This window comes from Lepidochelys kempii, chromosome 7, assembly GCF_965140265.1.
Source record: "Lepidochelys kempii isolate rLepKem1 chromosome 7, rLepKem1.hap2, whole genome shotgun sequence".
Classification (NCBI taxonomy): domain Eukaryota; kingdom Metazoa; phylum Chordata; order Testudines; family Cheloniidae; genus Lepidochelys; species Lepidochelys kempii.
Genome location: NC_133262.1, coordinates 46,329,370 through 46,346,952, shown reverse-complemented (window position 1 = coordinate 46,346,952; position 17,583 = coordinate 46,329,370). Strand labels below are relative to the sequence as shown.

Sequence of the window (17,583 nt, the reverse complement as noted above, 5' to 3'; positions counted from 1 at the left end):
CGGAGCCCCCTCCTGCACGCTACACTTCTAATTTCTGGCCCCACCCCAGAGCCCACACCCCCAGCTGGAGCCCTCACCCCCTCCCACATCCCAACCCCAATTTTATGAGCATTCATGGCCCAGCATACAATTTACATACCCAGATGTGGCCCCCGGGCCAAAAACTTTGCCCACCCCTGCTCTAGCATCTGGAACAAGCCTATTCCTTAACTATCATAGGGATTCAGGCCAGACCAGTTTAGTTATCAGCCATTTTCATGTGACCTGTGTGCTTTCTGGCCGCATCCAATGCCTGCAGCAGAAGGACTGACTCACTCTGCTTGCACCAGAATCACAGCTCAATTTTACAAATCCAAGAGGGGTGGTCCAATTTGGTTAAAGCATGGGATCACCTCGGTGCCTCCCCAGCCCTTTGAAAGTTCCCCTATAACTAGTTATGGTGCTGCTCAATACAGATCAGGTTCAGCCTTCTAGGATCTAGCACTATATCTCCAATGAATTCAACAGGCACTCCACCCACTTACACCAGAGCAAAATTTGACTCCATGCCACCAAATTCCTGAATCAGCTTCCTGGACGAAAGAAATTTTCTCTCTGCATTTCTCATGTTGTGCCATATGACGGTCACCACCACAATCAGCATGTTCCGCTATTCACTGTGAACCCCAGGAGACCCTCAAACAACCACCCTTTAAAAGAGTATTATTTGAGGAGCTATTCTGAGACTCTTTTAAAGGGTGGTTGTTTGAGGGTCTCCTGGGGTTCACAGTGAATAGCGGAACATGCTGATTGTGGTGGTGACCGTCATATGGCACAACATGAGAAATGCAGAGAGAAAATTTCTTTCGTCCAGGAAGCTGATTCAGGAATTTGGTGGCATGGAGTCAAATTTTGCTCTGGTGGATTCAGATGGAGGTGGATTTGTTATGTCAGCCACATTCACCTTGCTATCAAGCAGGGTGAACAAAAATCAATGATTTTTTATTTAAATTAGATTGTTTTGATTTTGTTATTTAAATTAATGATTTTTCTTTTTAAAAATAAATCTGGTTAAAATGAAATCTGAAGTGAACACAAAATATGTTCAGGATTAAATTTATCAGAATCTCCTAAAACATTTTTATTTAAAATATGCAGAATCCATGAGCCTCTAGCAAAAACTTTGAGTTAAAGGCTGCTTTTCTATATAAAGAAAGAATTGGGGGGTGGGGAGGGGAAATCTAGCTTTTGATGTCAAGCTTTATAAATATGGCACAAGAGGCCAGGTACTATATTAAAGGTTTGTTTTGTTTAATAAAAATACATTTTATATGCTGTTTTATGTTTAATTAAATTCCAGTTTACCATCCTAATGCAGCTTTACACAAATCATCAGCAAAATGTTAATTATCTAGTAAAGAAGCGATATAAAAGTCACCATTTTAACATACTAAAAACATACAAGTAATTAATAAGACTCTGAAAATATTAAGCTATACAATTTCTTAAATAACTGTATATAATTATAGTGTACCCTTCTAGGTAGGAAAAAGATGTACCAAATCTAGTGCAAAGGTTCTATTTAGTTGTAAAATCAACATGGTTCAATGGTTATATTAACCAATGAGAATGCACCTTTCTTTACAAACTAACTGAAGCACAAACGGAAAAGTGGATTCAAATCAATGATTTAAATCAAGGCTTTCCGCTCAGTGATTTAAATCATGATTTAAATTGCCTTGATTTAAATCAATCCACCTTGCTACTAAGAGATGCATGGACCCAAATGTGATATTCTAGCATGGATTCACTGTACCCGGGGTGCCTGTTGGGTATAGCGCATTCTCACCCCATTTACCTGGGCAGTGAATGTGTTACAATAGAAGTGAAGGGCAATAGAATACAATACAATACATACATACATACAATAGAATCTGCAGGGCATTTCATTGGAATTCAAGGGTAATGTTTTCAAAAAGGCCTAAATAATTTAAGAGCCCAAAAGCCAGTTTCAAAAGTCCCATTTAGAAACCTCAGTCTCATGGACAGTCAATGGGACTAAGGGTTGTGAGTCACTGATTAAAATGGGATCTGTGCTTGTGAGACTTTTATCCCGAAGCGTTATATCAGTGGCAGAGAGAGAGGCTCAGGAGGCGGTGCTCTGAGCCCCAGAGCAGGGCTATGGGGAAAGGTGCAAGAACATCAGCCCTAGGAGACTAAAGCCTTCTATACCCACAACATGAGCATCTCCTATCCCAATTCACCAACGTGCCTCACTTAATCAATTCCGTGCTATCGCACAGACCTGGAGCACCGGTGCACCTCAGTCTCTCCTGGTCTCTACCTGTGGCACACAACAGTTCAGTCTCTTGAGGAGTGTAGTACTTGGGTCTAATTGTGTTTGTTGGGCTTGGAGTGCCGGGGCTGGGTGGGGTTGGTGACTGCAATACTAGATGATCTGGTGGTCTCTTCTGGCCTTAAACTCTATGATTCACTCCTGACCTGGAAGGAGCGCAAGTTCTACGGCCCATACCGGCCCAGATCTGGTGAGACTTGCAACAAATGGGGCCAGCTCAAGCCAACTGCTGTAACAGGGACACCTGTCCATGCAAAAGTGGCTGGAAACTAGGGCATTCCCAGCTCAGAGCTGTCCAAGCCAGATGGACTTCCCTGCAAGGATGCAATTAAACACCTTGCAGGCTGCCCGAGAAGCCACAGGAACAGAAGCTGCAGGGCCTCCAGGCCTTTAAATGGCAAGTTTGAATTTGGGGAGACACTTGTGTGCCCAGCCCACAGGCCTGTGCAAACTGCCATGGAGGGCTAATTAAACCCACGCCAGGAATCAACGCTCCTTGAAATGGCAGGAGGTTACAGTTTAATAACCCGCTCGCAGTGCCATTTGAAATACTCGCCCTGGGAGAGTGTCTTCAGAGGAGCTCTCATTTGCATTCCGTGACCTGCTACTCTGGGGACTTGGCAGCTGGGAATAGAAGAGAGCACAAGCGCACCAGAGCCGCCAGGATCAGCGCATCCCACTCTCTGACTCTCTCATCCCCCGGGCCACCTAGACGTCGTCACAACATCTGTGAACATCTGTGCATCTCGCGCTGCATTAACCCTCGTTCTGCTGGACCCAGCCCTGCACTCTGCTTCAATGGCTACATAGAGTACAGTGCAGTAGTGGCAGCATACAGGGAGAGTCCCATTTGATGAGCCTGTGTGTACTGAGGAGTCTGTTTCTGAAGACCAAGAGAACTATAGATGAGGCAGTGCTGCTAATAGTTAGAGCAGAGGGATGGGAGTCAGCTGGGGTCTGTTCATAGCTCTGCCACTGCATCACTGCGCGGCCATGGGCATGGCATTTCACATCCCTGCCCCTCAGTTTTCTCATCTGAAAAATGAGGGTAATACCCACCATGCACGAGGGAGAGCTGTTGTGAGGTGTAACCCATCCACTTCTGTAAGATGCTCTTTGGATGGACAGCACTAAGAGATGCTAAGTGATGGTGCTATTGAAGATGCAGGTGACAAAATACTCCAACAAGTGGCTGCAGCTGGTCTCAGGGAAATGTGGCTCATGGGCTACCTTAAAGACAATTCAGGCCAGGGACATGACACGCCAACTGGACGCTGCAGTCCAGCGGAAAGGATTTTCCCACATCCCTGCTTCTCTGGAGACTGGCCCCAAGTGGTCTTTGTCCCTTTCCTCCCAACCTCCATGACTCTCACGCACTGTTACAGTCAAAGTGCCAAATGCATGGGTACAGGGTGCCAAGAGAAAACTGCCAGGAGGCGTGATGGTGCTGGGGTTCAAATGCTTGCCCTCACCAAGCAACCTGGGTTTGATTCCTGACAGCTTGATCTGAAGCAAGTTCTGCTTGGTCTCTGTCCATCTCTTTACGGATGGATTCCTGCCTACAGGTTATGGGTCCCTCTAAGTCTCTGCCGACCTTCTGCGAGTTTTCTACACACCCACCCTCCAGACACAGCAATTATATTAATGAGGCTAGACTAACAGAAGCTATTGTGAGGTGCAGTGTAGCCACACAGCAGCCACACCCACCCTAGAGGCGGCCGTGCTTCAGTGGGTGCCCAGGGACCGAGCCAGGCATTATCACACCTTGGAGGCATCTTCCACTGGAGTGATGGGAATGGGGGCTGCTGTGATCACACCCAGGACTGCACTGACAGCTCAAAGCCATCGTATCTGCAAGAGGGCTGCAGTCCCAGCATGCCACATTACTGGGTATTTGCAAGCTTTCTGCTGATTCCCAGGCAAATCCGAGCACTGACTGACTCAACATGGCCTCCCAGCTGAACGAGACATGGCCTCACCAGGGAAGGGGAAGCTACAAGTGCTTCTCTCCATCTCTCTTCCCCCTGCTGCCTGGGCTCCCCTCCCTGCTTTCACCAGTTCCACTTCGCAATCTCTGCCTTAGTTTTTCTTTCATCCCTGGATATGGCTTCACCGTGGAAGCCTGGACTCATCCCCACCCATTCCTATCCTCTCACGCTCCTCGCCCCCTCGAGTCCTCTCACACACCATCACCACCTCCGCTCCTGCACGCTGCCTCACCATGACCCAGGGACCCCCGACACAAGGGGTGCACAGGGCTTTACAGGGATCCCTCGGGTCGAAGGTGGCAGGGGAGGTCTCTATTGAGAGCCAGTAGCCCACTGGCTGTCATAATCACTGGGAAATGAACTTACGGGTCACACTGAAGACGTTCTGTATCTATTCTGATAATTTTGTTCTTAAGCCCTAGGAGTTGAGACAGGTCACCAGAAGGTGACACACCTCGGAGATGTTCCATTCAGACAGGAGGTAACAGACACCTATATCCCTGTTGGGCCATTTATTTATTGCAGATCTAGCTGTATACTGAGCCAGGTGCAAATTAAGACACTGCAAAATATACGGGAGAGGAAATCGACAGGATGAAACAAACAGCAGGGGGGGGGTGTCCTGTTTAGGACCAGGGACTGTTCGCGTCTGTCTTGGAGTGCAAAGGAATACACCGAATCCTTGACTTATGAAAGGAGGGTCACAGCCAGCCTGGCTGTAAAGTGTTGCAAGGATCTGGGTTGACCACCACTCTACAAGACATGGGAATAGCTAGGCTGTAGAATGCATGTTGTGATTTTATTTTACATGTAACCGTCTCCACCACTTCTACTTGCTCCGACTTGAACCTCTCTGCTTTGATAAATGAACTGACGCTTGATTTCACTATAAGCACATCTCAGCAGAGGGGTGATCTGAGGGGGCGTTCCACAGAGAGGCGATCTGAGAGGGAACTGGAATGCTGGGCTATACCATTTCTCTGGAAACAGTGAACCCATGAACACTGCAAACGTCCAGTTGAGCAGGGGCTTGACACTCCAGGGCAGAGGTCCCCAAACTGTGGGGCGTGCCCCACTAGTGGGGCACAGAGGAACCTTCAGGGGAGGGGGTGCAGCAGGGCCTGGGCCAGCCACCACAGGACCTCAAGAGGGAGTGCCAGCCAGCCCCTTCCCGTCCCCAGCTTTGCTCTGGTCCTGTCCAAAGTCGCGCCCCTAGCTCCCAGTCTCACCCCAAGACTCGGCTCCATTCCCAGGCCAAGGCTGGGGGCGTGGCTGGGAGCAGAGCCGCACCTGGCTGTGGGCCTGGCTGCTGGCCCCCACCAGAGCCCGCTACGGCTCCGCTCCCTCCCCCACTGCAGCTCCAGCCCCTCTCCCAGTCTCAGACCCACCTCATCTGTGGCCCCCTTACCCCGTCCACAGTAGTGGCCCTGCTCCCAGCCCCATGGGCAGGGGGCACAGACAGCAGTAAGGGGGGCATGACCCTCAAAAGTTTGGGGACCACTGCTCCAGGGAGATGCTCAGGAGGCTCGAGGGTTGGGGTGTGCCAACTGCCCACCTGCAGAGTGCTGCACAGCCGAGAGGGCTTGCATTGTCCAGGGGGTTGGGGAGCTGACCCACGGCAAGCTCAAACAAACCTTCCTCAAGCTAAGGGCAAGTGATGGCGAGGGGCCTCCCAGCCCTGGGAACTCCCAGGAAGCCTCCCACTCACTACGGCTGGCACCTGCGTTCCTCACTTCTCCTGCCTCCCACTCTCTTCATCAGTCCCACTCCCCTCACCTCCCGCTTCCCTCAGTCTCTTTGGCTCCACCTCGTCTCTCTCCCATCTCCCACCCCTCCTCTCCTGACTCCTTCTTCTCATTACTGGGCTGCTAAGTTGGCCTCCCCTCTGAAGGGCTCCGATCCATTTGCACTAATGCCTTCTCTCCCGAAAGCCAGCGGAGGCTGTATTTCAGCCCTTTGATTCCTCTTCTCTCTGCTAATCCCATTCTCCGGCTCTGCAGCTTCCACAGGGACGGCACAGCAGAGAGAGGGTCTCCTGCGCTCAGCACGCCTTCCCTCCGACTCTCATTAAAAGAATCTTTTCAAACCTGACATTGCCAAACCCTCTCGCCCGCGCCTCAGGCTCTTCAAGGGAAGGGGGGGGGCTGGGAGGTCTTTGGAGAAGCTGTCTCCATGGCAACACAAATTCCCCTCAGAAATGGTGCACAGGTCACCTGTTTGCATGAAAGTTTCTCTCTTGATTTTTCCCCCCTGCCTCGCCAGCAGGTGTCGGGGGAGCAGATGCCACTGAAGTGCCAGTGTTGGCATGCCTCCGATTTCAGGGGAAGCACCTGGGGGAACTCTGACTTCCCCCAGCCTCCGAAGCCCGCAGACACCTCCTACAGCTTGGGAAAGGGAACAAAGCGAGGGGGCTCGCCACACTGGGGAGGGCGAAGGCAAGAGCCTGACATCTCTGAAGGCTCAGGAGCAAACCTGAGTGAGGTGACAAGTGAAAAGGAGCTGACTGGTGACAAGCCAGCTTCCTAGTCCCTGTTCACATCAAACCACCACATAGTTTACAAGGACAGCAGTTTCTGCTCAACACAAGCCCCGGGGCTGCAGTTCAGGACTGAGGGGCACTGGCAGGGGGGATCAGCGCTGAAATAACAGGGCGGGGGCTGCAAGCCAAGACTGAGGGGCACTGGCAGAGCTGGGGGAACCTAGGGCTGGAACAGCAAGGGGCTGCAGGTCAGGATCAAGGTGCATTGGCAGGGATGCGTGAGGGTCCCAGGGTTGTGGGAAGCCCAGAACTGGAATAGCAGGGGCAACAGGTCAGGATGAAGAGACACAGGCACAGTCAGAACTGAACTAGTAGGGGCTGGGGAGTTCTGCAGGTTGGAAGTCATGGGCATTGGCACAACTGCCTAAAGAAGCCGTCAGAGTTTTTGCTTATACCATGCCTGGGTCTAGCCAGTGTTACAGTCACAGAGCCCTCGCCCATGAGCGTGGAAACAGTTAACAAGGCTGGAGGAGATTTCAGAACTCCTAGCACCACATCCTCCTAGGGCACCACCAGCATAAGACCCCACCACTGTAACCACTTCTCAGTCCCACTGGCATGTGGGCATCCAGGCAGCGGAGGCCTATCGTGAGTCACAGCTCAGAAGTAAATGCTGGGGAGTTAGGCAGAGAGGAGGGGATCTTGCGGAGGTTCACTGAGTGCAAAAAATCTGGGCTCACCCGCAGAAAGCAATGAATAGGTGTGGGGGTTACTGGGAGAGGATTCACAGCAAAGCACCACACATCTGCTTTATCCTGAGATGTACCCTTGAGGGCCAACGAATCCCTTTATGTTTCCCACCCCAGCCCTCCATCTTCTGCCTGGGGGCTTGAACAGGAGAGTGGGAGTCAGGACTCCTGGGTTCTATTCCTACCTCTGCCACTGTAAACTTGGCCTCAGATCCCCCCACCCCCATCAGCATACCAACGATAATGGTGGGTACATGCTTTTTGAAAGTTGGGCTTCTAGACAGTGCTTAGAGATCTACAGGTGAAAAGTGCCACATATGACCTAAATACTTGCTGCTCCAAACTGGAGGGTGGAACAGGCTCAGGCTGATCTTAGATTCTCCTACAAATGAAGCAGGGTTTGATCCTGGACAATGGCTCATGATCAGGTGCCAGGACAACCCCCGATGTGACCTGCCTTCCCAGTTCTCCAAGAGACAATGACCAATCCCATCCCTGACAGTCCCAGAGCAGGGGGCTGAGACCCAAAAACCCATCTCAACTACCGCTCCCTGCTTCAGATCCTGACAGGGACACACTCCGGTGGCACTATGAGCACATGTGAGCTGGGAGAAATTTGCCTGAACACAACCAGTCCTGCCTTGCCGATTCAAAGGCGACAGTTTTAGTCTAGGATGAGCTCCTATTCTCCATTCGCTTTGAACGCCCAAGATCCCTAGATGTTGGATTTTTTTTAAATAGAAAGGCAGCTCTCATTAAAAAGCTGCCAGGTGTTCCCAGCACAATCTGTGGCTCTCTTTTTAGCTCTAATGATTTTATCTCTTGTGTGACAGATGCGCTCTCCAGGACCTTTCCTGGAGCAAGAAAACGTCATCTCTGCACCACAAAGCACAGTTTTAACAAACCTGATGCTCTCCGAGCCACCCCACCCACCCTTGTCATCTCGACAACCTGCCCCAGGGCTGGCAGAGTCACTCAGGGGAACTGTCTCCTGGTACGGTCCCATGGCACTGCTACCCCCGGCCCCAAGTAACCCGCCTCCTACCCTGTTATGTGCAGCCCAGGTGGTCATTTGCAACAGCAGCTACCAAGGAGGCAGAGCTATAAGAACAGGAAAAGGGCAGAGAACTGGGAATGGCACAGGTGTTCTCTTCTCCTGATTCCCTGCCACCCTCGAGAGCCCATCCTTCGGGGCCTGAATAGTGCACCCCCTACTCGCCCGCACCGGAATCTGCCCAAGGACAGAAGAGAAAAGGCTGGTTCTCATGACCCACTGGGTACACACTTTCTGGGGCAGCATCCTGCAGCACAAAGTAGGAGGAAGATATTTTTGTTTCCCACAGAGCTGGGATTCGCGCCAGGAACAGGAGGTTTATAAATAGTTGCTTCCATATGAACGGATGAAAATGTCGGCATTCGATGGGTAGGTGCAACAGCAAGGCAAGAGTGCTGGCCTCTCCCCCCTCCAGACCCAGCTTCAAACCCCGGTGCAGGCCCTTCATGTTCAAAGGAGGCTGGTGCTTCCCTTGGCATCTCCATTGTCCACATCACTAAGCCACCAACGTAATTAGCCACAACAGACCATCTCTGTTCAAGAGAGGCCTGTACCCTGGCAGAGTCCCCACCCCATGCTTATCCAGTATATACACACTAGGGATAATCTCAACTCACCCCTCCTGGGGTTTGCCTCCATTGTTGCGTTAAATAACAAAACAAAACTCAGCCTAAGTTTCTCTCCCAGCTTGGGTGTTCCTGGGGGCTTCTGGGCAGGGCCCCTACCAGCCCAGACCCCAGTTCTCTCTCCAATCAGCCCAGACCCCACTTCTCTCTCCAACACACACATTTTTTTATACACCTTGATTGGACTTAAGGTGGCCCAACAGTTCTAGCAGCCAGAGAGAGTCAGCAGAATAGCCCTGCATCTACCTGCAGGATCCTACCACCTCACTGCATATCCCAAGACCCAGGTCTGAAATAGCTAGGAAGGTGCAGGTCAAAGCTGAGATGCCGCAGGAACGGAAAAGAGGGCGTGCTGCAAATCAGGACCAAGACGCAGCCCCAGAGCTATGAGTGTGCACTCTTGCATGGAATCACTCTGTTTCTAGCCCGTCCTATTAGTGAACACAGCCCATTCAAAACTAAATTTAAATATGAAAATTTCTGAACGTTTCCACTCTGCAGACTCAGCGTCCCAAGGGCCTGTACTCCAGTCTCAGCCTACCCTGCAGAGCTCTACTTCCTGAAAACATTTTCCTTGCCAGGTACACGCAGCTCTGCTCCCATCCACGCAGCTCTGCTCCCATGTCTGAGATGGGTGCTCCCTGGATGGGGGAATGCTGGAACCCACAGGAGTCTAAAACTGCAAGGGAGCAGCCTGCAGTGGAACCTGCCCACTGAAAGGAACAGCCTTGACAAAGTGCAGAGAGGGGAAGAGTCTTCAGCTGACAGCTAAAAGGAGGCTTTAGTGGAGGAAGTGTAGAACTTGGATAGAAAAGGAGAATGAAGCTGGGAGCTTCAGGTGGGGAGATTTGACAATACAGCTTGGCAGGGAGGTATGAAAGAAAATGTAATGGAGCGGGAAATGCCCAGAAGACCTGGGATAAAGGGATACACACACACCCATATCCAGCACACCACCCTCACCCAGGAGGCTGTAGTAAGAAGAACATAAGAACGGCCATAATGGGTCAGACCAATGGTCCATCTAACCCAGTATCCTGTCTATTGACAGTGGCCAATGACAGGTCCTTCAGAGGGAATGAACAGAACAGGACAATTATTGAGTGATCCATCCCGTCATCCACTCCCAGCTTCTGGCAATCAGAGGCTAGGGACACCCAGAGCATGGGATTGCATCCCTGCCCATCCTGGCTAAATAGTCATTGATGGAGCGGTTCTCCGTAGTGACAACCACCTTCCAGAGAAAGAATGAGCTAAAACTAAAATAATTCCAAAAACGACATGGGGGGCATTATTGGCTTATGGAGCACGGAGCACCCAGATTGGAGAAATATTTATAGTACACTCTAATCCAAACTACTCATTAAACCCTAAACCAGCTAGAGATTGCTACCTAGCCCCACTGGAGTAACGAGATTTGAACTGCAGCTCCCCCCACTGCAGGGGAAGGAGGGAATTGAAATGGAGAGGCACAGGCATAGGTCTAGTTATGAAACATGGAACCACCACTTACCTGCTAGACTCCTAACCATAGGGCAGTGCTTTTAGCAGGAAACCAACTAATCAATATGTCTGAATGGGGAGAAGACCAGTAAATTATTACAAAATGGCTGTTGTAGATACAATAGGTTAACAGCAAGAGAGGACATAAGGCCAGGTGAGTGAATGGCAGGAACTTATTATGGGTAAATTACCAGCTACACCCACAACAGCCAATGGCAGGTGAGGTTCTTAGGCCACATGACCAAATAGGAGGAAGTTACCAGAAGGTAACTCACTGCATCCACAACAGCCAATGGCAGGAGGGCATTTATTGGTGTGCTATGAATCTGACACATTCTGCACGCAATGGTCGCTCACCTTGATGTAAGTGTCGAGGGCTGGGTGGACACGGATCACCGCCAGCTGGATGGAGAAGGGTGTGGTGAATGGGAAGGTTGTCATGACCACGTGGCTGGGAGCCGGGAAGGAGAAGATCTTGAAGCCAAATTTCTGGAAGAGTCGGATCAGCTCCTCTGACGGCTTCTCCTCCCCCTCGCTCAGGATGCAGCCCACAATGTAGCGGCATTTCTCAGGTGGCACCTAAAGAAATGAACAAACAACAGGTGGCATCAGGGGAGAAAGAAGGCTGAGAAGGGTCCAGGCTAAGATTTTTATAAGGTTCCACATCCACCTGCCAGGGACAGGTAGGTGCCCTGGAAACCCCACAGCCTGGTACTGGAGTCACCCCCACAGGACAGGAATAACACACCTAGAGGAATTTGGGGGGCAGCTGCCTGGGACACTCCAAAACCCTGCACGTTGGCAAGCTGCACCCTTAAGAGCTGGGTGAGGACAAAGCTGGTCAGCTGATGTAACTGCCGATGAATTTGACCCACAAACAATAATCTATTAATCAAACAGGGAAGAGAAAAACACTGACAAATAGTAGGGAACGTGCATGTGTTTTATGTAAATGTTATGTAAAATAGATGCAAATGTGTTGGAAATGCAGCCCTCAGTTGGGTAAAGGTGGGACATGCTGAGAACGTGTCCCTGTGGAGCTGGGCCAATTAGAAGATGCAGTTTATTTGTTTTTGTATCTGCTCCGGGAAGTGGATAACCTGTGAGTCAGCTTCCCCCCTCCCCACACTTCACACACACAGACAAATTAATGTCTGCCACCTTGTGCCAGGGGAGCAGGATCCCCATTTCACAGATGGGGAAAACAAGGCCAAGAGTAGGAGTGACTGACCCCCCCAGCAACCCAGAGAGCGAGTGTCAGAGTTAGAATCAGAACTCAGGAGAGCCCAGCTATTAGTCCTATGTCAGACCACGTTACTCTCTCCAAATATGGAATAGGATTGCAGCTCTACCTCTTGTCGAAAGCAGAGGGCGCAGAATTAAGTGGTCCTATGTCAGACCACATTACTCTCTCCGAATATGGAATAGGATTGCAGCTCTACCTCTTGTCAAAAGCAGAGGACTCAGAATTAAGAGGCCTGGATTCTATTCCCAGTGCTACCAATGACTCCTCAGCAAGTCACTTAGCTGTTCTGTGCCTCAGTTTCCCCCTTTTACCGCCTGCCCTTCTTGTGAACTTTAACGCCTGCAGAGTGCTCTGAGATCTTCGGAGGGAAAGCAACAGAGATGAGCAGAATATGAATGTCAAAGTCTCTTCTCAACCCTCTGCAGTTGTGGGCAAGAGCCAGACAGACTCAGCTAGGACAGTATTAAACAGGGCCAAATGAGGGAATGCTCCTTATCTAGTGATGCTGGCTATTCATGCTGATGTCAACAAGTGAGCGGCAGCAGCAGGCTGCCCTCTCCTTCTCTGCTAGCCAAGGACCATACGGTGCACACAGGCTTTTTAAAAATCTGCTGGCAGAATATTAAACAAACCCCTGAAGTTCCCAGGGCTGCAGCCCAGAACCAGTGCAGCCATCTCTGCTACATGCAGTGCCTTAGCTGGCCTACTTTATTTTACCCACTGGTTGGCATATTAAATCGGCCTGGGGGATGTGGGAAAAGGTATTTTCAGTACTTCCTAAACAGGCAAATCCAGACACAAAGGGCAGGACATGTTACTCGCTCAGTGATGTTGGTCAGATAATGGGTTTAAGTGGCCAAGTAATGTCGCTTGCACAAATTGGGCATTTGGTAGGGGGGCCCAGTGAGCAGAGCTTATAGTGATTTGGTCTCTACATGGAACTAATTCAACTCACCATAAAGTGGACACTACTCCCAATGCAGTCTATTGGGTGTTCGCCTTCTTATGACAGAGACAAATGGATGGAAGGGGTAGGAAGGACTCCTGTTCATTGAAAAAAGAAAAGGAGTACTTGTGGCACCTTAGTCTCTAAGGTGCCACAAGTACTCCTTTTCTTTTTGTGAATACAGACTAACACGGCTGTTACTCTGAATCCTGTTCATTGCTTTGCCTGCCCCCCCTGACTGCCAGATGGGCCTACATGGGAAAGTCACGTAGGAGTGTGCACCTTTCCTGACCACCTCTTGTCTCAGACACAGACCACACACTATGCAGAGTCCAAACTCACCCTTTTCTTGAGGCTCAGCTTTATTGACAAAGAAATTAACCATACCACAGAAATGATCAGCTCAAACCCTCTCTCCCACTCCCAACTCAGCTGCTTATAGCGTTCCTCATTCAGCACTGCTCAGCCCACACTCTGGATCCTCCCTCTCTTTCTCTCTAGCCAGTCCCACTTCCCTACTATTCCAGTGGTCTATAGGCACCAGCAGAAGCCACTTCATCCTTTCCCAATAGGATCAACAGCTGCTAACAGGTTGGCACATTTCAGACACACACTTTCAGCCTGATACATAATGTCATGTGCATTAATTTTACAATCAACAGATGTCTGATGGATAAATGAACCTAGCCCATAGCCTTCCTGCTCCCACTTACTCTAGGCTGCGGCTAGCTGAATTTGCCCCCAGACGCTAACACAGACTACACACAACAACCCCATAGCATTCTGCGGGGCTCTAAGAAACAGTCCTCCAATGTGACTAACCAAATAGCAGAACCACTCAATCGATTTACAGATGAGAGAGGGAAAACGGCCATGAAAAGAATGTCCATTTGGTTCCCAAGTCAAGCCCTCAGAAACAAAAACTCTGGAAAAAGAAAAGGAGTACTTGTGGCACCTTAGAGACTAACCAATTTATTTGAGCATGAGCTTTCCACCTGTTGATCACTTTAGATAAGCTATTACCAGCAGGACAGTGGGGTGGGAGGAGGTATTGTTTCATGATTTCTGTGTGTATATAAAGTCTGCTGCAGTTTCCACGGTAAACATCTGATGAAGTGAGCTGTAGCTCACGAAAGCTCATGCTCAAATAAATTGGTTAGTCTCTAAGGTGCCACAAGTACTCCTTTTCTTTTTGCGAATACAGACTAACACGGCTGTTCCTCTAAAAACTCTGGAATTAGGGTTACCCATAAGTATTATTACACATACACCCCACCCTCTCACCCAGAGTTAACAGATGAGGAAACTGAGGCACGGAGCAGCTGTGGTTTGTCCAGGGCCACAGGGTGAGTCAGTGGTTGAGCTGCGAACACAACAGCAGCCTTCTGCCACAAACCCAGGCTGCCTCTTCTCAAGGAAGGCTTCCCAACGTGTGGAAAAACAACAAGCGGTTAAGGTATTTGCGATCGAGTCGCACTCGAGGGAACCAGACAAAACAAACCGTTTACTTCTGCCTTCGGTACTTCTCTGGCCCCTCATCACCATATCTAAGCACCTTCCAACCTGGATCGTATTTACCCTCCCCACCCTACTGGGAGGAGGGCACTGAGGTGCAGAGAGGATCTGTGACTTGCACGCAGGAAGGCTGGTGGAGCATTGACTCCCGAGTCTCGTCCTGTAACCACTGGACCAGCTTTCCTCTCTTCTGGGATCTTTCTACCACCCCCATAGAGCTGCTCAGCAAACCTAGCTCACAACACGCCTGCTGGGGAAGCCAGGCCAGCCTAATCTTCCTCAGCCATGAGAACTGTGGCCACCAACAGAGGGTTTAATGCATGGCACACTGGAGAGCGGCGGGGCGGGGGGGGGAGAGGAGTTATCAGAGCTGCAGGGGACTCCTAATACAATCATAACCTAGCCAGCCAAAGCTCTAGTTCTCCACTAGATAAAGCAGGATCCCTGTAAAAGGCTGCAGCCTGAGCCACACAGCAGCATCTTCAAAACAGGAACAGCCAACAGGGTTATTAGTCCCTCTCTGGACCCAGGGGAGATCACTCTAGACCCACGCACGCCCATGGGCACCCAGAGGACAGCCATCAAACTCCTTGGGCCCCATCTGAGAGACTCAAAAGCTTGGCTGTCCCACTCCCCCATCTGAATGATTCCCAGCTGGCGGGAGGGTTCAGCTGAGCAGAGTCCTGCTTGGAGCAGACTCCAGAAGAGGAAACCAGGGTGCTGGCTACTGGATGAGAGGGTCAACAGGGACCACCAGGCCAGTTGGGACTGTGATCTTGCAACCTATGTGAAGTGAGCTGTAGGTCTCAGTCCAATCTCTCATGCGGAGGCACCCACATCGCACAAAAGCAACAGGCTAGCTAGCTAGCGGAGCTGGGTAGCAGTGGGGTGCCATCACCATAGCAGCTCCACCCCAGCATGTATTTAAAAATAGAAACAACAACAATCTGCCTCTCTTGCTTCCTTTCCAACCTGTAGAAGATATCACTTGAGTGACCTGTACGTGACTGTGTGAGAGAGAGTGTGCATGTGCGTGTGCGCGCGCAGAACTCACTGAGGGGAAGCTCGGCCTCAGCAACAGGCTGTGCATTGAGCGTGATGATGCCCAGGCCCATTCCTATCTCGTGCACAGGCTAGTCCCATAACAGAGGGCCAGACCCCAGCAGAGTTCCACCTCCCATGCCATGAGCCTCACCAGTTGGTCAGCAGGACCATTGTTCTGGCAGAACGCAGCCGTCCTGGGAAGTCGCTGTCATGGAGGTAGGGATGATCCCTGAGGTAGCCTGGGTCACTCCCCATAGATGGTTTGAACTGGAACTGAAATCAATTAGGGACGGGCACGGGGGTCAGGTGTTTGCAGCGACATGTAGGGCTACGTAGCCAGGCTGCTGTGATTTGCACCCCCTGGAGCTTTTTCAGGGGTGTGGCTTCATTCCTAGCCCCAAAGAGTTGCACTCATTAGGCTTGGAAGTCACAAATGCACAGTTCACATGGTCAGGCCTGAATCCAATAGGAAGGGCTGAGTTTCCTGGCTCTTCACAGATGAAAGAGGGCATTCTTTGCTGCCATGATTATTTGATCATCCAATAGCACTGAGGGGTCCAAAAGGACCCCAAGGCTGTGACCTACCTAACAAGCTGAGAGCAGATGCCCTTGAGATGTTCTTTGGCAGGGTAATGCTCAAAGCACTTCCCTCTTCATACCAGCTTCTCTTCAGTCTCTCCTAGGTACATCTATAGCCAGCTTCCTCTTCAGCCAGGGGCTGATTTCTGGTAGGGCCTGAGAACACTGCGGGATGGCACTGTTTGTGTTGGACACCAAGGAAATGCAGAACTGGGCGTTACCTGCATTTAGTGGCAGTGGAACTGTCCACTGCAAGGGGTATGGTAATTTGCTCAGAAGACAGCGCTTTCTTGGGGGTTGGTCCAACACTGTGGAACAAACTCATTCCTCCAGGAATGAAGACCCTCCACTACGCTCCACTTCAGGGCATGGCACACTTCTCCTCCAAAAACTTCCAGTGGCGTCCCCGTCATACATTACATTATTTTTAAAAAACAAACTAACCCCTTACACACACAGTTTATCCTTGGAGAGGAGAAGACAGAAAGACAAAACCATGCACAACCGATGGTAACCATGTCTCTCAATGCACTTCTGGCACGCACTAAGATACAGCACTGATGAGGGCCTGTCACGGGGTCTCTCACCACACTGGCACCTCCTGCTAGCCATTTCAGGAATTAACTCTGGTAAGAGGGTGTGCCCTCCGGTCGTGGCGGCTCTCCCATGCTCATCTCGGCCTGCAGACCCACTGCAGTTCCAGTCTGCCTCTGCTTCCTGGCACAGCCCTCCGGCTGTGTCACAATCCAGGTTCCCTCCTTCCGCAACAGTCTAGCCGTTCCTTGCAGCAGCTTGGTAGTCCATAGCCTGGCCGCTTCATCAGCGGCGAGTGGGGGGTGAGGGGGGGGTGTCCCAGGCCTGCCCACTACACTGGGTCCCAGCCCAGGGATTCTGTAAACAACAGCTTCCTGCTGCCTCTTTCTTTTTCCACCAGTTTGTCTCAATTCCCTGGGCCACTTCCCCACAGCCTCAGCACCTTCGGCTCCCGTTTCTGGCTCCTTCCCCCTCTTCCCAGGGCTTCGGGCCTGCAAGCCCTAGCAGCCCTGCTCACGGTGCTAGTCTCTGCAGCCCTCTAGGAAGCCGGTCCCCTCCCTTGGGCTTCCTGCGGCAGACCGTTTGCTCTGGCCTGCCGCTTCCTTTTATGTGGGCCGGCAAGGTCCTGATTGGCTGGTCCAGCTGCCGCCCTAATTTGCTGTAGCCACTGTCCTAATTGGCTGTTTCCTTGCAGCCCTCCAGGCTGGGGTTTAACCCTATCAGGGCAAGTACAGGGCACACGCCCCACTACAGGACCGTATAAGTAACTGACTAGAACAGAATATGCCTCTAACCTGACAAAAGAATCCCAGAGGTTGGAGGTGAGCACTGTCTCTGAGGTCCTCTCAATCCTTGGCCTTTCTGCTGGAGCTGCCAACACGAAGGCCAGATGGCTGCCACCACCATGGACAACTCCTGACTATGCTTGAATTCCAAAATTCACGTTGATAGAACTGAAGCTACCCAGAAGGCCAAGGAATACAAG

The 17,583-nt window shown here is 50.9% G+C and overlaps 2 protein-coding genes across 3 annotated transcripts in view; both read right to left on the bottom strand.

Annotated features, from left to right (window-relative positions):
• ACY1 (aminoacylase 1) overlaps nt 1-17,583 on the bottom strand; it is a 455,667-nt gene that overhangs the window by 358,889 nt on the left and 79,195 nt on the right. The window lies entirely within an intron of this gene.
• TEX264 (testis expressed 264, ER-phagy receptor) overlaps nt 1-17,583 on the bottom strand; it is a 130,616-nt gene that overhangs the window by 89,717 nt on the left and 23,316 nt on the right. Inside the window, exon 4 of the mRNA XM_073352548.1 lies at nt 11,092-11,313. Coding sequence (XP_073208649.1) covers nt 11,092-11,313 — 222 coding nt within the window. The remainder of the gene's footprint in view (nt 1-11,091; nt 11,314-17,583) is intronic.